The sequence below is a fragment of the Achroia grisella genome, unplaced genomic scaffold (assembly GCF_030625045.1).
Source record: "Achroia grisella isolate CSIRO2021 unplaced genomic scaffold, CSIRO_AGI_Agris_v1 utg487, whole genome shotgun sequence".
Lineage (NCBI taxonomy): Eukaryota > Metazoa > Arthropoda > Insecta > Lepidoptera > Pyralidae > Achroia > Achroia grisella.
The window spans coordinates 4,880,261-4,903,000 of NW_026712891.1; the positions used below are offsets into that span (position 1 = coordinate 4,880,261).

Sequence of the window (22,740 nt, forward strand, 5' to 3'; positions counted from 1 at the left end):
TTAAAACCTTTTTTCAGATGATAGCCTAATTCTTGACTTTGGTTATAGACTCTTAAACATCGTGACACAATCCTTAGGAACCGAGCAAATAGAAAAAAGTCAGAATGTAAGTTAAGGGAAGTAATAATGCAGGCGATATGCCGCGGGCTCTGGAGACGACGTTCCCTTTAAATTAAACGGCGAACCTCTCGTAGTTTAATTTGATAGAGCACATACAAGAACTCCTAGTAGGTATATATTTATGTATAATAATATAAATTATATTAATAGCGGTTATATAAACTTTAAATAGGTCTGTGTATTCATATAATTAACTAATTCGGTACACATAAATATATTTGAAATAGTTTATATATGAATTCATCAATTTCAATGTAAACTGTAATTACGATGAAGTAATAAATTCGTAAGTTCAAAATCATAGTAGTGTGTTAAATTCATAAAGTTACATAATAGATTGAAAGTTATACGTAGCCTATGTAATTTCTCTTAAATTATTCTATTAAATTTTATATTACCTTAAAGAAACATTGTATATTATAAGAAATGTAATATGTAATTATAAAAGACAAAAAAAAGAGAATTTATTCAGTATAGACAAACGTTGAAAATCTTTACTTTTTCATTGAATTAGAAAAGTAAAACACAATCGCATTCCGAATTTTTATAAAATTACTAACAAATGATGACAATCAAGGTCAGGGTCCGCTTGTTTATATTTGCATTATAGGGACGCCTATCAGCATACTTATCATGTTTACATTACCTACATTAGTGATAACATTGTTCGCTGGAAAATATTTGAGCCTGGGGACCTATTCTGAAATTACAAATCCCAATATTCGGATAAGAACGATACAGAACCTGACATCATGACATCATGTGGAGCCCAGGCACACCTTAATTATCAAAATAACTAAGGTATCATCGAACATAGCATATCACGATTCCAAAGGGATACAGCTTTCAAAGCTGCTTGTTTTGGGTGAGACAGGCTATTATCCACGCAGATAAAAGGACAGTGAAATTACAGGACAGAAAAGACAGACAAGAGACATGACATTTTAATCATAACCAACGTAATATCCGTAGTGCTATTCATGGAAAAAGGCGGCGGTTACGGCTTAGCATCAAGCGGATCGTCACTTAGTTTGGTATTATCTTTACATAGTATAAAACAAAGTCGCCGAAGTTGTCTGTTCATTTATACCTTTTAAATTATGCAATTGATTTTAATGTAGTTTTCACCAATATATAGAGTAATGTTCAAGGAAGACCAAGAGGAAGGTTTATATGTATAATACATGCGTGTTATAGTATAGAACAAGAAGACGATTCGCTAGTAATTATAAAAAAACTAGCTACTCGCCCCAACTTCGCATGGATGCACTACAAAGCTTTGAATTTTCTAAATCTAACAATCTACAAATCTTTGATTTTTCTAAATATATAAACCTTCCTCTTAAATTATTCTATTATTTACTATTAAAAAAAACCGCTTCAAAATCCGTTGCGTAGTTTTAAAGATTTAAGCATACATAGGGACAGGCAGCGACAGCGACAGCGACTTTGTTTTATACTATGTTAATAATGATAATGATGATGTCAACTTTGTGCAAAATCTACTTTGATAAATGCTCAATACGTGCACTAAATGTCTACGTTAGTCTAGTTATATACTTACTTGAACATAAACAAGATAGACCCCAGTGTGGTGTACATGGATATGGCCGTTTCTGGTAAGAGTCGGCCGGGAGTGTCGTGAGGCCTGCGTCCAAGGAGATGGATACCAAACGTTATGGTGAGCACCATGATCAACGCGAATTAGTCCGTTGCCTATAAAAAAAACAAAAATATTATTTATTTAGTCATCAATAAGTCAATTCTGCAGTATCTCTTTAAAATGTAGCAGATTCAACCAAATATGGAAGAAAGAAATAGTCATCCTGATTTTATAAAATAATTGGACCGACGGTCAACACTGTGCTTCATCTTTCGTCTTCATAATCAGACAAAAGCATTGTCTAATGAAAAATAGATGGACGTAAAAATTTTATTATTATATTATAGTTACGTCACGTTATACGTTTTCAGATAAATATTTTATAACTTAAAAGCTTAAGTCATATAAATATTGTATGTTTGTCATATAATTATTTTATCTATTACAGTTATATATCAACTTTGATATTTCAATTAAACATTGTACATACAATTAGGTTTATGATATTATTTAGATATAAACAAGAAACTAAAATCGGAAGTTTCAAATTGGGAAAGTTTTGTTGATTTCTCGAGATAGCAATATTATTTTTAAATTCAAAATAAATTAAAAATATAAACTCAAATTTAGTTGTTTTTCGAGGTTTACGCAATCCTATGCATAGATAATACAGGAAAACAATTTTATTAACAAAAAATAAAGGTAAAGCAAACGCCCCCGACGACCCCGGGAGCTCTGAAATCTTTACTTATTATAATGATAATTATTTAAAAAAAGTGTTTAATGGATTTCAGAGGAGGAGGTAATTAATGAGGTCAGACGATTTTACATTAGGTCTCTGGTTTTATAGTTACGTTAAAGGTTGTAGTTTATCAATTAGTCAATTAGACTATCCAAAATAAAAGTAATGAATCTTTAAAACTACTAGTTTCAAGTGAGACGTCGTCATTGATTTATATTAAAATAATTGACTGATTTATCAGTACATACAGCTTTTAGGCTATAATTGAATAAAATAGGCTGGACTGCCTCCACTGATTTTAAGACATATTAGTCACGATTTATATTTTTATATGTACAACAGGTTATATTTGAGACAAATAGAGATGATTATTATTAAGTACTCGTGAATATTGTAGTCAGAGGGCTTACCTTTGTAATGTTCGTGGATTTCCATATTAAGATGCGAGGTGTTGCCATGGAAATGAGCTGCGACGAATGGCCGTCTCTGTCCTTCCTGCAAACATGATTTATATATTAGAGTCATTTACACATTGTTGTAGACTAATGAGTATACGTAGATATGATTTTGGCATTGATTATACAAATGCATTCTGCGAGTTATGTATATTAACATTATAAAAAAATATATTGCCTGTTTGTTTGCATTGAAGAAGTTTCAAAAAAACTGGAGCTATTTGAAAAATTATTTTGCCCTTAAAACCACATTTATTATCGTTAGAAATCCGTATGAAAATTCGATAATGTAACTTAACGTGTGAAAATATACAAATTTTTGTTAAATACCCATGTTGTAATGTTATGTTATGTTATCAGTGCCCATGTGAGCCGAGGCGGGCTGTTAGTCATTTTATACTGCGTGTACTCGTGATACAATCGAATTTTTTCCTTCAGATTCATTTAGTCGTAAAAAAAGTAATGAACATCTAGATAGACACATTTCCGCACTTATAAAATTACTAAGTTAAACAAACTAAATAAGTAAATACAATGTATATTAACCGGATAAACGAAAGCTATTTAAAACATTACAGTTATAGCACTTTGAAATTAAATTTAAAGAATAACAAAATACTACTTCTCTTTATTGAGAGCTATAGCTATTGCTAATAATGTTTGAAATTATACCTATGTACCTCGGTACAGGTAGATAGCGAGATCATAAGTAAATTTTCGTCGAAGTGTTCGTATACCAATTTTATCACAACTGGCGTCGGTAATTTTTTAATAAATTCATAAATTATATTATGTTTCGTAATTTACGAGCCTATACATTTTAATATCTCTGTGCAAAATCTGTAACGCGAAATCGACTGGAAATGTTCACTGTTCAGTGACTGTGTAGTCACATAATTGGTATCTATTGAAGATGTTACGAAACGGTATAAGAATCCGAAAGCCAGCGATAGTGTTCGAGGAACTGAATAGATTTCCCCTGGGAATATCGAAATCTACACATAGATACGCCGGAAAGTAACTTTGGCAATCTGTCTGTATAGCTTTCATCACAAAACGACAGATGAACTGAATCTTGATTAGATTTGGTATACAGACACCTTGATCCATGATCAAGGACATAAGTGACCTAAATGCATAAATTTGTATGTTGTACATTTTCTGTTCCGTTTAGATAAAGTAGGGAAAAAACAGCATTTTAGTAGTTTTAGTAGTTTTATTTAGACATCCTCGGTGGTCTAGCGGTTTTGACACCACCCTACTTCCGATGGTCGCGGATTAGATTCGTCGGACAGTACAAATATTTGTATTCATGAATATAATTGTTTGTATTGGTCTTGGTGTTTCCTATGTATATTATAAATGTATTTGTATCAGTTGTTAGTACGCATACCAAAAGCTCCGTTTAGCTTGATACTAGATGACGCTGTATAAATTGTCTTCGGTTATTGTTATTATTATCTATTAGTATACAGCAGTGAAGATAAATAAATTACCTCAGCATCACTATTTCTAGCTGTTCTCACTACAGTATGCGGCGATACTTTCGTGGACACCAAAGACGCTGGGGCGTCAGTTGGCAGGAATTTCTTCGTCTTGCGTCTGTAATATATAGTAAAAAATAAATAAACGAAAAAAAAATGTAAAAATCAGTATCTAATCATTGAGAAGAAAATGTTTCTAAAGAGCTGATCACCAAACAAAAATTGGAGAAATTATGTGAAAGATTACGCAATTAGTTTTATTTTTATTTTTATTCCATTTACTAATAAACCACTCTAGTATATTACAATATATAGTATATTAACAGTATTGCTTTAAAATAAATAATTAGCTTCTTTGTCGCTTTTTAAATATTAAGCTAAATATACTCGTAAGCTATTAATTTAATATGGTGTGTAATTTTGTTCACAGAAAGTCCAACAACATTTTAGCAAAACGTTAATAGTTAACAAAGATATAGTATAATAGTAGACAAAGGTATAATAGCCGAACGCAATACACATAAACAGGGATTTTTTCAAAATATTATATTTTCAATAATAATTCAATATTGCAAGTACAACTTTTAAATACATATATACTTCCTTTTCTAAATCTTTCGACAACAACTAAATATTATTCATAAATAATGAAATTAACAATCTTATATATAAGTTTTTAATTGTTCTTAACCAGAGGGTAAGAAAACAAATAATGTTAAAGTGTGAAAATATTACACTTAGTAATGTCATTAACTAAGGCAACTCGGTGTTCTTCGTCGCAAACTTTGACGTTCATTTAAAACAAAGTTATAATTACATTTACCTACTTGCTTGTTAAAACAAGGTAAAACTTGTTACGGAAATACATATTATTTATGTTGTTAATGTTTGTTTTTTTCTATTATTAGTATGTACTATTGGTTGTAGTCCTTTACACCTTTATGGAACGGAATCGGAGACATGGCACATACACAGAGTTATTTCTGAAGTGCCTGATTGTCAACTACTGCTTGACGTACACTATTTTAGACAAAGTACTTCGCGAGTATGGAGATGCCTACGTCATAGTAGCTTTATCCATGCAAAGTCTCAGCCCAATCGGTTTAAAATTGACAAAGTTTCATACAAACTTTCATCCCCTATTTTATCCCCTTGGGGGTAGAATTAATCAAAATCCTTCCTAAGCGGATGCCTACATTATTACATCTACCTGCATGCCAAATTTCAGCCTGATCCGTCCAGTGATTTGGACTGTGCGTTGATAGATCACTATGTCAGTCACCTTTGAGTAATATATATAAATATATATAGATTATGTGAGCGGTGTGCTCTCATGCCCGCAATGTGTGAGGATTTTTAAACACAAAATAGGATACATAAGTCACATGCGAACCCATCAATGGCAAAACCGGAGTTGAAGACAGTCGTCGTGACCGAAATCGGTCGGGATTAGATCATCATCATTTGCGATGCGTTGTCTTAAGCTGATCATATATATAACGAACATAAAACATATATTGTGTAAAAGAAGTATTTGTTAAATGGTCCTAATCTCTTATAATTTATATTGTTTTTAATTTGATTACGACTCTTGAATATTCCAATCTAGAGTTCTTTTTAATTTTGGTATTCAAAAACAGTCTCCGTCCAGTCAGGACCTAAATAAAATTATTTCAGAACACTTTAAGGAATTAACTTTATTCCTTACCGACACATTTAAAATAAGAAGAATTAAATTAAAATCTTTAAAATGATGTCTGATTACTACATTCTTACATCTATTGAAAACAGCGTATATTCGAAGACCCAAAATAACACCAGTTACCGAGAATTTGTAAGTAAGATAGGCTTATCTTGTCATGTGCAGGAATAAAAGTTTTTAAAGGTTCAAGGAATATACGTTTTTAAATACACTAAATATGTATAAGGATATGGAACACAAACCAACTTCTAATAACCAAAATATGGGTAAAATACTGCAGACATATGCAGTACATCTCTCGTAACAATGTTATCCTTAAATAACAGTTTAAGGAATCTTAATACAGTTATATAAAAATCAGAACGACAGTAAACGGAGGAAGTGGTGTATTTTATTCCATTATTCATATAATTAAATACCTTTAAAATCGGTATATCCATATTATCCATAATAATATTGTGCAAAAAATTATCTGTCCGTCTGGTTGAATGACTCTTAATAAAATGTGAATTAAAGATAAATTATATGGACGAACATCGGCTATCTTTTATCTCTGAAGTTGGTCATGAAAACCCCACAAATATGGTGTGCGACTTTTATAAACGCAAGTCGTTTATAAATCGTTGGAAATATATCTAATTGATCCACTAAAAGTCTGGAAATTTTAACAATTCTGTTTTTATATAAAACATGTATCATGTTTTATTTACTGAGGTCTTTATATTCATATATAAACATTTTATTTTCAGTATAAAGGGATTTATATCTATGGCAACCAATTCAATTGAGATCCTCCTATACTATAGGATAAAGGAACACGACATTCCGGTACAAGAATTTAATAAAGCGGAAGCAAGCGTTCTGAATGTAATTAAATAAAATTAATAATATACAATGAATTTTATATTATCCACAGTCGCTTGCTCGTATATAGTTGCCGTATTTGTCATAATGTAAAACCCATAAAGAAGAGCCTTTAGTTTTATTATATCCGAGTAATGATTATGATTACACTGAGCTCTTGTCGCCTATTTTATTTTAATTCGAAACATAAAATTACCTTACTATTAATCTACAAAGAATCATTACAATTTGTCAGACATACTTAATTGATTGGTGAAAAAATTAGACAAAGATGGTAATGATAAATTTTTTTGATGTAGACAAGTTGACACCACATAAATTTGCTAAACCGTAGATACATATTTTGAATGCCTGTTGTTAACATATTGCGTCAATTTTTTCTTGATATTTTGTACTCGCACGTTTAATCCAATATAGAAATAAGTCCATAATTAAAAATTTGGGAAAATCCACTATATTTTAACCTTAAACAAGCATTAATAATCATCAAGTTAATATTACAACATCTATCTGTTATTTCGAGGCTTACAGTATAATTAAACCTTTGTCTTATTTATTTTTGACACCTATATAGCCTGCTAACTTGCTTGCAAGCTGTGGTAAGAATGGCAATATGAAATATGCCAGTGAAATGACAAAGTCGTCTATTGTCAGGAATGACAATTCATGAAGTTCCTTACTAAATGTTAGGTGTTGTTTATGGTACTGTACATATACATAGGTGATATACATGTAGACAAAAATGGTCAATTTCTATCAAGTGTACTGTCGGTTAGTTATTTCACCTACATAATAAAATAGGTAGGTACGTAAAAGTGATCCACGCAATCAAAGCTGTGAATGGATCCTAGTCTAGTAATATAATAACATTGATCTTGTAACAACGCGTGGGCGTATATATTAGTTGCTTCTTTTACATTAAACACAAAAGAGTCTCTCCTGTGTGAACTACTAGACAACATTTTCTTTTATGTTCCATGTGATTTATTATTACGTTTAGACAGGGCTTTTATTTTACCTACTAAAAGGCTTTTAGTACTGCACACCTACGAGGCTACTAGTTATTACGTAGAAAGTGAAAAGCTGACAGAACAGATGTTATATACCTAATTAATTAGTTACCTATTTTAATATTATATATTACTTCATACATACGAAAATGTAATTATCACATGAAGAAAATACACCCATTTAAAATAATTGTACACGTTATATAAAAACATGTATATGTACAGTGAGTATAATATAAGCTCGCGATATTTCGACTTTATTGTAAACATTACGAAGGTATAAATAAAGTAATTATAGGAAATATTGCATTTATAATTATGAGACGCGCATTTTCGTCTCTATAATTTCCCTGATATTGCATTTCATCATCGTTCCTATTTTATATAGCCTTGCTCGATAAAGGGGCTACCCGAAACTAAAATAATTTTAAAAATTGGATTTACCTGAACATTCAACCCAACTTTACTTAGATATAAAATTATACCAAAAGTTTAAAATTTAATCACTCTTATTTATTGTTCATTCTAGATGTGCGAATCGATATCGCAATTTAGTAGTATTTATTTTTATACCCACATTCCCAAGATCATCTAGTACTAAAGCTAGATCAACTTCAACTTCTCTGAGCTTTCTAATGCCTCCCTAAAAGTCTTGAGCGCCCACAAGGGGGTGTTCCTGCCTATGTATTGAACACACACTGTATGGATGAAAGTTCTAGGGACACAAGTCCATAGCACGAATATAATTTCAAGTAAGTTTGTAACTAGTTTTAAACTTGTCTATTGGACATGTGCCAGGCTATATGAAGTTCTTCGTACTGAATAATCTGAAGTACAGTTTTGGAAACTCTTAATGTAATAAAGAGTGTATAGGAGAGTTGTTACATGTCAAAGTCATAGTTAATATATAACACTTTGGCCACTTATGTGTCATAATTTTTTTGTCACTATACCTAGCAACTTCAGTTGATGCGATAATGATGAGATGAATTGGCTAGAAACTCAAGTGGTATAAGTAATTTAATTATATGGAACTTTATGACACTTTCGGCCACTTATGCATGTCACATCATAATTTATATATTGTATATTAGTTACATAATATTAATTCATATGTATGTTAGTCTATAAGGTATTTATAATATGGACCTAGTTGCCTGAAATAGATAAAAATAATTTTATCACTATATGTTTGTTTGACTAGCTAGTTCAGTTGAAAAAAACTGGCAAGAATCTCAAGTGGTATAATTATGTAAGTAATTTTTTTTTAATTAATTATTAAAAAGTAATACATATGTCAAATAGTTAGTGTATGTTAGTTAGTAACACTAACTAACATATTTTATATATCGAATAATACTATGCCCGGAAGAATATACATACACGGTCGTCTCCCAAATAATTCTTTACAGTGTAATAGGCTTTACTCAATAAGTATTTCTTAATGTCACTTGTGTACTTTAGGAATTATTTTTATTTTAGTTCTTTTTATTTATAAGGAAAAGCAAAGTGACTCGTATACTCGTAACTTTCTACGGATATCATTATAAAGATGATAGTTATTTAGTTCCCATGTTCATAAAGATTATAAATTCCCTAATATGTAATTATACCAATAAATTCAATTGCGATTAAAAAATGAAATGTAGTACTCAATTTGTTCAATCTTTAAATTAAATCTTGTACGTTTAGGTAGTTATTTATTTTTTAAAGAAAACAACACAAGTCAGACAATACTAGAACAAATCTACAAAATAAACCATGATTATGTAACAGACGCTCTTATCATTTGCCATATCCACCAGACGAGCAGGAGTAGAATAATTGTATCAATGGAATTCTAGACTGAAATTCGAGATCTAAATGTTTCAAAATGAGTTCATATTTATATACGGCATACAGAACAGTTTGGTCAGCTATAGTAGTTTCATTTACATAGTTATTCTGATATCTAATGGGTCATTATATTAATATATATAAATCAGCTTTACGCAATAGACAATTATTGCCAAATAAGTCAAACAATTGAAACTCGGATCGTTTGATATACGAGTAATTAGCGGGTTCATTCAGCATAAAAGTAAAATGTTGCATTAGCAATAATATACCGAACAATATCCTAAAGAGAACAGCTAGTTTATGTAGAAGTTCAATATTTTTATTCATACCTACTCTTTCTGTAATATTATTTAGCGAGAACTCTTTATTTCTGATTTCAGAGAAATCCTTTGAAATGAATGGTGAAAGAACCGAGCGTAAATGTAATATTTCAACAGATTGTTTTATACGTGACTTTCTCAAAGAAGCCTGAGAACTTATACCTGGCAAGAATAAAAATATAAATACGTATACTATACACTATACGATGAAAGTGTTAGGAATCTGCAAATTGAAGGAGCGTTCCACTCGGCTGGATCTACGGGTAAGGCATTGTTGAGCTTACTGTTGTAGTTCGCAAACGTACTAGTTCGATAGAGCGCTCCCAAATACATACAAGTTCTCAGATCTTTCGCTTTTTACCTTGTTTTATAAAACGTTCGTTGTTCTTTTTTTTAGAAATCGACTACCACAAAAGGCTTTTCTGTTATAATATATAATGTACTTACCTTCCTCTTAAGTCACTGTATGTATTGATGAAAACTGTATTAAAATCCTTTGAGTAGTTTATTTTTTTTTTGTTTCCAAGACCTAAGTGAACAGATAGCGTAAGCGACTCCATTTTATACTATGTAAAGATACTAAATTGAGCGATCTGTCCCGAACTATTATGTGCAAAACTAGCAGGTATATTATATGGTATTATGTAAATATTGATCTAATGAAATACGAGATCCATTTGCGGTCACATATCTTGTGCGTACTTCGCAATGTTTTCACACTTGTTCTATTACTGCAAAGTCATTAAAAATGGCTAATGGTAAATGGCAAATCGCCGGAGCCAGCAGATGAGTACAAAAATTAAACAGTCTGATATTATGTAGTTATTCTATAGAACGTAATAGCATTTGCATTTATCATGTGAATAACTCCAATATGGTTGTTTAAATTAGAACAGTGAATGAGAATATTCAACAGATCTCTGTGTTCTACGGATATCATAAAACTGTAAAAAATTACTATTCGATTACACAAAACTTATGCAATAAACCTTAGAACTCTTTGTTCTAAAAGTTCAAGTATTCAAAGGTACGTTGACTTTTGAAAAGTTAAAATAACCAATATATACCAAAGCAAGCACTAAAAAAATTATATCTAAAATACTTATATAGAGAGCTATCGAATAGTATAAATTCAGTTATATAACAAGATTATTAGGATGATTTTGTGAATACGACGTGAATAAGATGTTCTGAAAAGGGACGTTTAGGGGAATTCTTAAGTGCCGAATAGGTAAGTGATGTATAGAGGACGTAATGAGTGGACCTTTTTGGGAGTAATTAGGCAACCCGTTGAGGACCCTTGCGTCAGAAGTACATCGACTACATTAAAGATATTTTGAGACGCCAAATTCCGACTACTGTGGTCAGCAATCCGTTCAGTAGGATTATGACTGCTTATTCAATATTTTAACATAAAATACCTATATTGATATATGGATATACTCGTCAATCTAAAGGGTATCTTTGTATCTTTGACATTAATCTCCAAAGCTATCAACTAATAAACAAAATATAATCTTCAGAAGTGAAAAAAAAGAAGTAATGTAATAAGGGAGGCGATGTGATCCGATGCGATTCATTGTTGACCGAAACCGATCGCCATTACCTTTGTATTAGACTTCAGGTGAAACTGTAGGATACAACAACTACATTATGTATTTGGTTATTGATGTCACCCGAAAATATTCTTTTAACCTCTTTTTATTTCACAATTTGACGATGTTTTCGGGGTCGAAATTAATGCGCGGTATATAAATTTCAAGATGATACCTGTCGTCTGTCTTGGACATAATTCTTGGGGCGGTCAACTTGTCGATAGTCTCGGAGGTAGCGTCTGGGAACACATGTCGTTTATCCCGCACAGCCTCCGTGTGTTCAGTCGTTGTCGGCGGTGATGGCGGGAAAGCTAAAAATAATAATCATTATATTAATACGTGAAGGGCAAACTTTGTACCCCTTTTTACTAAAATTGAGCGGACGAGTATGAAATTTCCCACATTTATAATATAATTTATAAAGAGATGGTGTACAGAATGCTATTTTTTCTTTATTATGCATATGAAATACGTTACATTAATAAAAACAAAAACAATGCTCATACTACTACATATGTATTTGACACATAGATGCATATGTCAAAATGAGAATATAGGGCGACCACTAGTATAAAATAAAATTCATATTATTTTATACTATTGAAACTACTATACATTGAAATTAATAGCATTTCATAGACTCGCCTTGTGGATACCGCTGAATCGATCGCGAAACTGAGCAGATTCCAAGACTTATACATGGGTATAGGTTTAAGGGACCATTCTCAATACATTAGCACTGACCTTCACTATTTATGCTCTCAGTATCCAACAATTTTCTATAAACCTGCTAATGTAGTTTTAAATTCTTGTTTTAGTATATTATAGTATGCCCGTTTTGTGCATGCCAAGGTCTTTCAATAGATTACAGAGAGATTTTGAGGGAGTTCTTACTCCTACCACTACAACCTATTAATTGCATAACCTAATACCATTTATTTTAAATATTTGTAACAAAGAGTATAAGCGGAAAACATCCAAAAAAGGAAATATTTTTGCAATACGATAATGGTGGCAGAACGTGGATTCGATCGATAGGCTAAATGTTATGGTACCAAAAGTGATACAATTACTGTAATAAAAAAATTAATCTCGTACTTGAACTTTAGGACTAGGCATTGGTTTAAAATAAAGTAATATTTTACCTATATCAGGGTTTTCTGGATTTTCATTGAGGAGTCGCTTGATCTGCCGAATGTTCGACATGACATCTTCTTTCCTGAACCGCACGGAATCTGTGAAGTCTTCGGGCCTCAGTTTTATCATATTTGTAACACCCACCTATAAGTAAACATTAACAACTATATATATATTTTTATAAAATTACTGAAAATGTTAACAGTTTAGCATAAACAAATGTTATCTTATACCTAAAATTGTTAGTTACGATACCTACTCCTCCGAAACGGCTTTATCCATTTCTATGAAATTTTATATGCATATTCAGTAGTCTGCTACTATCTATTTTTCATACCCCTAAGTGATAAGGTTTGCCTCCCCTAACATTTTTTTTTTTTATGTATTTTTTTTAGAATGAAATAAATTATATAATTAAAAAATGCAGGCAACCAATTTCACCATTCTGTCAACAACCCCTTTTTTTAATAGCTATTTTAATCTATATGGCAAAACAACGTTTGCGGGGTCAGCTAGTAACTTTAATCCTTTGTTTCCATATATACTATACATAATACACAATTTCTCTCAGTTATTCTAATGCTGACGGGTAGAAATCCCTCTGAAGGAATAAAACCGCCATTGTAGTAATTATTTCTTAATGTCATTGTTTCGTTTTATACTACTAGTTACTCGCACCAGCTTCGCACGCCTCTTGAATCACTATCTCTTAAAAAACCGCTTCAAAATCCGTTGCGTAGTTTTAAAAATTTAAGCATACATAGGGACAGATAGCAACAACAGTAATTTTATTTTATACTATGTAATGATTTTAATGTACAATAAAGTATTACAAAAGAACAATCCAGCCGTAAGTGTAGATACGTAACTAAAACCAATATCGTTTATATCCAGACCATATCGATCGCAAACCCTACGATGTAATTTAAATTGCTAAAGAAGCCTTATCCAGTAATTCCCTCATAAGCTTTTACATTCTATTGCCACCCGTTATTGCCACGGGTAAGTACAGTCAGTCACGTTTAATAATAGGAATAACTATTTATTAGTTATTCCTGCTATTTATTTATTAACTAGCGACCCAACTCAGCTTCGCATTGGTCGCCTAATCTAAATTTTAATAATACGAAATCAACAAATTGTTGATGTTTGATGTTTCTTACTCTTTCACGCAAAAACTATTTAACCGAATTTGATGAAATTTTACAGTAATGTAGCTTATGCATCAAAATAACATATAGGCTTTATTTTTTATTGAAATTTAACGCGGTGAGCACAGCTAGTGTGTTATATATGAATGATGTCGTATAACTGAATATAAAATGTATTATACGCAAAGAGCTTTCAGAGAAAATTTATTAAAATATATTAATTATAGGTTCTGTATTGTAGGTTCTGTATTAAATATTTATCACAAAATTAATTAATACCCCTTTAGTAGCGTATTTATAACCATATTTAAAAAAATAAACTGTGAAAATTACTTCGTTATTTCCTGTAGTCTTATTTTTGAGTTAAAATATATTATATAATAGTTAGGTAGATATGGACATATAGTCTTTTTGTAAATTAAAATAGACAAAAATACAGTTTATACCTTGTTACAATTCTACCACTTTATTATATGTGAAGATTATAAAAAAATCTTATAATTATAATATTCGATCGCCCTTAGTGATTTTTGTATTTGTTTTGTTTACGTGTATGACTATTCCACGGGACTGTACAATACTGTACATCGTATAACATTAAGTTGGTTGGGTAATGCCGACTTAAAACGTTACCTATCACATCAAAATAATATATATATATATCCTGGCAGGGTCGCCATATAAGGGCGGTGCTTGTTAGGTAAATGATAGGTACGACATTTGAGTATATATATACTCTATGGTTTATTACTATAATCAATGTTTATATACCTACTACTTAATACATACATCCTTACAAAAATGACAAAAGATCTAAAATAGCAACTTTGGATATAACAAAATAGGATGCTAAAGCAATCGATAGCAATTTAATTGAAATATTTCTATTTGAGCAAATACATACACATAAATAAATACAGAGTATGTACATGGAACGAAACTATTTCATACATTCATATATTCTTTCTATTTATCATCATCTTTCCTATGCAAATTATATATCTTATATATAAAATTCTCGTGTCACAATGTTAGTTACCGTACTCCATCCAAACGGTTTGATTGATTTTTATAAAATGTTATATGCATATTCTGTAGGTCTGAGAATCGGCTACTATCTATTTTTCATACCCCTAAGTGGTAATGGATATCCAAATATATATTTTTTATTTTTTCGACATAATATTTTATAATAGTTTCATTTTATAATTATTTAGGATTGAAAAATACATACAACCCTAAATTTTCACCCTTCTATCATCAAACCCTTTTTTTATAGCCTTATTACTTAATATTGCAAAAAACCTTTGGGGGGTCAGCTAGTTATGACATAAAATTTAGCTTATGTTCATACTTGTGATAATCTCTCTTTAAGTCAGTTCATAAGATTGCTCCACTCGTTTAGTTGTCTGAACTTAACAAACAGCATATGTATTAGTATAGTAGAATAGATTAATAAATACTAAATAATGTAAAGTAATAGCACAGATAACATAATATTACATAGAAACAGGGGAGTCCACGCCCAGGGATATTTACAGATTGAATAGGCTACCATATGGCATCAAGCCTGCAAATGCAATTTTTCAGGCAAAATTGGAAAAAGTTTTGTTAGGTGTATAAGGAGTTATAAATTTTATTGATGATACTACAGTTACAGGGGCAAATAATGAGGAACATTTGCAAAATAATAGCATACAGTATATATGAAAATAAGATGTGCATCATTGTTAAATGATCTATGATAGTAAAATGGGTCTTGTAGTGTTAATTTCGAGTTATTGTCATTTTTATTTACATAATGAAAAAATAAAATCATCTCTAAAAATCTGTAAAATATACAGATATATAGTATGTTCAAGAAATCATATAATTGGCTACCCAATGTAATCATTTTATACACAAATACTTTATACATAAAATGTAAATATTTACATAAGATATGTCGTGGTATGTAGTCACATACTGCGATATATTTTCTAAATGATTGATAACTTTCCGGGTTGTATATCGTTTTTTTTTATGTATCAATAAACACAATATATCTGTGACCTATGGTATTAGTTCATTTTAATTATTACGATCTATCTAAAAGTAAATATAGTTTATTTTTATTAACTACTTGCGTTTGAATACCTACTTGGAATATTACTGAGTTACCTGTATAATTCTTATGTATCAGTGATGTTTCTTTTTTATATTATACAAAAGATTTCCTTAGATTTATAATATATAAATGGGTTATTTACTTTTAATAATATTATTTGAGAGTTTCCGATATTTCGACGCTGTTATAAACGCCATGGTCAATGATCGACCCGCGATATTGAAATCATCCCATTTATATATAACTATAAGAAGAAAAAACTGTTCATAAATATAATAATAGAACTGACATATAAATTCTTATAAATTGAAATGCATTTATCTTTTTTATGTCTTTCAAAAAGGTATGTTGTTCTGTTAAATGTAGATCCTTTACTTTTTTATAACTTTGTTAACCAAAAACCTTTCCATGGCTTAATTTAATTTTTATAATAATTATATGCGGTACAAGAAATACCGTAGGCCAAATAACCTAATTCAAACTTTCTTTGTTATTTTTCTTTTCGTTAAAAATTTTTATAAATAAAATCAGTAGCTCTGTACATATAGTTAAATAAGTTATATACTTTTTTTTTATTCCCACGCGTTCAACTCTGTGTAGATATAATATAAAACAATTTAACGATCGGATAAACATCGTTAACAACATTATCGCCATAAAGATAAACGAGTTTGTTTGTTGTTAATTAATTAATTGTTTTTCTATAACAACGACGGAATGATTCACAAGAACGTAGGAAATTGTTTATTAATTAAATTAGAGTAATAAACTCTTTTGATTACATTTTTAAATGTCATTGACAAGTAATATAAAATAATTATATTAGTCGTTATCTCAAAAAAAACAGTAAATTCATGAAATAGTTAAGGAATGTATAAAAAGAACTAAGCACAAAAAATAAATGTAGAAAATCCGATTACGGATAATCACACCTAAAATAGTAACAGTCACTCTTAGTGCAATCGGATAATATTGTAAGCGCTATGGATTTTAAGTTATTCTACAAAAACATTGTTATCGTTAACGAATTCTTCAATTTTATAGTATGCTTTTTTACAAAGGATGTGTTTTATACAACATTTAAATCTATTTTCATGCAGATTTATAACACATTATTATTATTGTCTTATAAGTGGTATGGATTAGTAAGAGGTAAGAGTTTAAGTTTTCTCACCGGTTCTCTTCGTTTGTCATAGTCGTGGTACCAGTCTCCGCTCTCTGCGTCCTCGTCCTCGTCGTAGTCCTCGTCATCCGGCATACTGTCGTCCTCCAGCTCGGTCAGATCGTGAAGCTTCCCTAGATATTCGTCTTTCTGCTTCTCCTTGACATCTTTTGTACTGACGGAGTCCAAATCGTCGGCGTATATCTGAAAGGAAATGTTTATAGAGTTGATTATACAGATAATATTAGCAGTATTAACGTCACAATGTATTTATGAGCATTTATTATTATATACTAGCTGACCCGCGCAACTTCGTTTGACTAGTTACTTTACACAATACTATAATAATAATATACTATAATAACAAAATATTGAATTTTAATTTTAAGGACAAATATTTTTTTTATAACTTAATTATTGTTGACTAGTTACTCTCTACACTTTAAATACTATAATAATTTTTTTTTTATAACTTAATTATTGTTGTTTTCTTCATTCATTATTTTTCCATTTACCCTGTGTATTCCTAACTCCTTCTCTCAATCCGAGAAAGCTCTTTAAATACTGGTGTGATTTAAATTAATTTAGTAAATTTAAAGTTAATAGTTTAACCTTTTTAAATGGTACTATATTTATTATTCTTAACTAGTTATTAAGTACTCAAGATCGCGCGAAATCAAATCTGTAAAGTTTTATAAGTGATTCCATACTTATTTATAATAAGCTCTCATTTATAATATTAGTAAGATATTGATTTTCATTGAACAAATTTTATAAAATTTACGTTTGTAAAGTTTTATATAAAATTACGTTGTAGTTTTTAAGAAGTTCTAATTACTTTAAATCAGCTATGAATGGATGCTTATTACTATAATAAGCATCCATCCATATATACTCACAAACTTTCTCATTTATAATATTAGTAAGATATTGATTTTCATTGAACAATAGTTTTTACCCATTTAAACAAGATATGTTATACTTAGAAAGTACACGTTTGCAATTAATTATTGTGTATTTACAGGTTTTGATAAATTATTACGTTGTATTCGAATGTCTTAAGAAGTTCTAATTACTTTAAATCAGCAAATGTTTTACTTGTTTCGCGTTAATTGGAAAACTTTGCTTTGCTTCCAGTTTCACGGAGAATATAATTATGTATTTAAGTAGCTGTCGCTTCAAATTGATAATTTGATACAAACGGATCGATAAGTACTTGGGCTCGGCCGAGACAATTTCATTTAAGAAATGCTAACAATTTCCATAATTATATTTTGGCATTATTCCATTTGACTTACTTCATATTTTAACTACTGTATTATTAAATCTAATTACTACTATTATGTAATATTATATTATCTGTGCTACTATGGACATAGATTATTGAAATATGGAAATCATATTAAAATAATTATTTACTTAAGGAATGACATAACTTTTAAAATATTTCTCCCTATATTTGAATAAAACTACACATTTAGAAGCTAGAAGTAAAACTCCTTGAGAGAGGTATCAAAAAAATTATTGAAAACGAAAATACGTTTCTTTCTGCCTACCTCGTATAATAATCTTTACTTAAAAACACTTAATATAAGCACTTTTAAATAGTCATTTTTTTTTATTCTATTACATATTCAGAACGCAGACTCATCACAAGAAGAATGTGCAAGAAACTTGTGTATGGCTCTTTTAAATAAATGTTGTTCAGAATTACATTTTTAAGTATTTTGTGTGAATACAAACTGCCAAGTCGCAAAGTTGACATAAATAAATAAATAGTTAATATTTGTATATGTCTAACAGTATTACACAGTAACCAAAAATGAGTTGAGTTGCACAACAAGTATCGACAAAAATAAATAATAATACTGAGTCCACGACCTAACGTTATTTATACAGCCATAAAATGTTTTAAAACAGGTAACAAAAACATAAAATCAACCTCGTTCTGAATTGCGATCAAACGAAACGCGACGATAACACATTTATTTTTAAATCAAAGCTAATACGTAGCTTTCAAACTGGCCACTAGGAGCAATATTACTCACCGTCCTTTCTGTTACACCAATTACACATCGCATTAGTGTGAGTGAAATGAAACAATAATTAATTAGCTACATTACCGGCTTGTTTAGATATGGAATATTCTTTATGTTTCATGATTCAAAGGCCCCCGTAATGGCTCGAGTTGAGTGACTATGTCGAATGTTTATTTTGCTTTCAAAGTCCCTGCTGACAAGACAGCCCTGTGCTTCAGATACAGTTTCGTTGGCACTTATAACGAAGAGTAAATAAATATTTAGATATAAGAACTTGTATATACTTTGTAACAAGATCGTGATGATACGGGGTGAAAAAACATAGGAATTTTAGAAGCAGTGGCAATAAATTTTACTATTTTTATATACTTATTTTCAATGCACACAATGCAAAAGGTAGTACATTTGGCGGAAATAACACAATGCGGTTATTTTACAGGTCATTTTTATGTAAGAAAATGGTATAATATCTTTTAGAACGGAGTAGAGTTAGATTAGAATGTCCGGAATTTATATGGTAAAGATACGATTTTTAAATATAATATAGAGCAAATAAAATTACGTCCTTTTTAAGAATAATGAATAAAATTAATAAAATTCTACATAAATCCGGTGCCAATAGTTAAATCTTCCTTGAAGAATGCACGTCATAATAAATCACAAGCAACCGCACACGCTGACACTGACGCAGAAGGGATTTCCACTATAGACGTGACAGTCTTGAAATATGAGAGGGATGAGATAATAATTGCTACCCACGCAATTAGTAGAATAGAGGTACCTCACATTAAAATATCAAATTAATTATATATTTTCTTCTTATACAATGATAAAAAATTAAACTTCATATTTTAATAGTAAACTTAACTGTATATGATTCTTGTGGTAAAACCAAACTTCCAATACCAATGTATTTCACATTTTATTAAAAATGGTTCATCCTTAAAAAAATGTAATGACATAGGTACCATCCTTATTTTACTTTTATTAGACTAGCTTTCTAAGTATAACATATCTTGTTTAAATGGGTAAAAACTATTGTTCAATGAAAATCAATATCTTACTATATATACATGTAATAGATAGTTCATTGTTTTTTATGTTTTTTTTTATTCTTCATTCACATGAAAAACAAATATATAATAAGGTGGTAGGTAACATAAAATATTCCAGGTCTTTCCGATTAAACTTGAATATTTCGTAAAAAAAATGCCTAAAGTGGTTCGATTTTGACAATTTTCTAATTGATATGAAGAAGTCCGTGGTCTATCTGGATACTTACATGTCAAAAACGGTAATACATATGGACGGTATCGGTACGATCATTGAACCAGACTAACAAAAAATCTACAAAGGCCTAAAGAATTTTAAAATATGAGGAGAAACGACCTGACGTTACTGACATACGACTGAATGTACCATTTTGTTTTATTCCTATCGGACTCAGTCTGAAAGAACAAAACGAATCTAGATTTATGTCCACAATCAATTTGCCGTCTAAATTGTATTTGACAGCCGGCGCACGGGCAGAATTACTGTGGAATGGCGCGTAACTATTTTAGTATCTACTACACACTTGTCCTTTATGCAAGAACGTTATGTAACAAACATTATGTTAATATGCGAAGTAGGTATAGTTGATGAATATTGACTGTAATTACTATGGTGTATCGCACATTTACTACATACAACCTGTGATACAATAAATATTCAATAGAGTCGTCTTTATCTTGTTCGTCTGACGTATTCAATGGCAAATGATTATTTTTCTATTTTATACATATATACATATTGAACATAATAAAGACGTTTCTGGAACATTTTCTGCATTAATATGTAAGTATAATAAAAATTGAAAGTAGTACATTACTGTAAAAATATAGTAGATACATTATTAGATAGCATGTAATACCATCATGATAAGTTCTCAAAAATTTACTGATTTCATAGGAGCCGTAAAGATTTTTTATGTCTCACCGCCATTTTGACGAATCCGCACTTATGTAGCGACTGAAGGCCTTGATAGTTACGACTTTAGTTTAAAGGTACTAAGGGTTTGAACCTCTGCTTAAGCCGTCGTAAATGCGTTCGTCGTAATCTCCGTTTGAATAGGAAAGAGAGTATTTGGTCATATCATATCAATAGTAGAAATGTGGAATAAGCCTTCTACTACTTTTGTATAAACATCGAGAAAAACTGAATAAAACAAAAACGACAGAATGAACGATCATGGAATCTTCTCGAGGTACAACAACTTCTAATTTATACCTAAATCACTGTTGTTTTTCATTTCATCAATGAATTTGATCAGAAATTTCAAAAGTATATATATTCCTACTTGACTAATTTCCTATGAATTACAGTATCAATTGAACATTAATGAAAATACGTAAACGCCGTTGTAGCAGTTATACCGCCACAAACATTGGCAAAACAAATTCAAGCCGAGATTCTGAGAAAATAATGTGTTCGTTCATTGAATATTGACATTGAAGTACCAAATTTATATTATTTACTGATAATATAAATATTACACGTTTATTTTGTGCTCGCCATTTTGTTTTTTCAGAACACGTCGAGTTCAACGCACTGAATATAAGCAAGACATAAAACGTTTGATCTATATGTATCTTCAGTCCATAAACAACTTAATAAGTACCTATAGGTATATTAGGCAGTCAAAACTCTCAATCAGTCTGAAGTATTTTTCAATCGACTGCAAAAAGAAAGACATTTTCAATTTGACAACATCAATTTTGATTGACAATATCGATTCAAATTTAAATGTGTGTAATTTTATGTATTCTATTTGTCACGTTGTTTGTCTTAAATCTGAAATGGATCTTAGTTTCTTTTGAAATGAAAAACATTTGATTTACTCCTAATAAATCTACTATATATTTTAAAAGATAACATGATTTTGTGAATTGATTGTTTTTGTAGACAAAAATAATACTCGAATCACCTTAAAAGAATTCTAATCTAACTCAAAGGTCTCAAATATTTTTCTTTCAAAAATAGTTTATTCAAATTTAGAACCTGATGAGTTTTAATACTACTGCAGACAGTACCGGAAAATACATTAATACTTTTCTTTTAAAATAAATAAATATTATATTTATTAGTAACACGTTTCATATTTATATGAAATCATAACATTGGTGGGTGCAAAGATACATCGCTTCATGTTATATTTATCAAATATCAGCACGAGTATTACATATAAACAAGCTTACACTCGGATTGCATTTAGATCTTGGCCAATTCATATGTATGATTGACCTGTTGTGATAATCCCGGGAGCAAATATCTAACTACATTGTTGATTTGTGCATAATTCCACAATCTGACGCTTGACATTTGACATTTTAAAATGTGTTTTATAATGCACTATCTTATACAATCTTATA

At 30.2% G+C, this 22,740-nt stretch overlaps 1 protein-coding gene across 1 annotated transcript in view; it reads right to left on the reverse strand.

The window, feature by feature from the left end:
- LOC131845829 (protein eiger) overlaps positions 1-22,740 on the reverse strand; it is a 43,783-nt gene that overhangs the window by 1,528 nt on the left and 19,515 nt on the right. Inside the window, exons 2-7 of the mRNA XM_059194958.1 lie at positions 17,304-17,495; positions 12,880-13,015; positions 11,910-12,045; positions 4,417-4,522; positions 2,876-2,960; positions 1,685-1,836 (exon numbers count right to left, since the gene is read on the reverse strand). Coding sequence (XP_059050941.1) covers positions 1,685-1,836; positions 2,876-2,960; positions 4,417-4,522; positions 11,910-12,045; positions 12,880-13,015; positions 17,304-17,495 — 807 coding nt within the window. The remainder of the gene's footprint in view (positions 1-1,684; positions 1,837-2,875; positions 2,961-4,416; positions 4,523-11,909; positions 12,046-12,879; positions 13,016-17,303; positions 17,496-22,740) is intronic.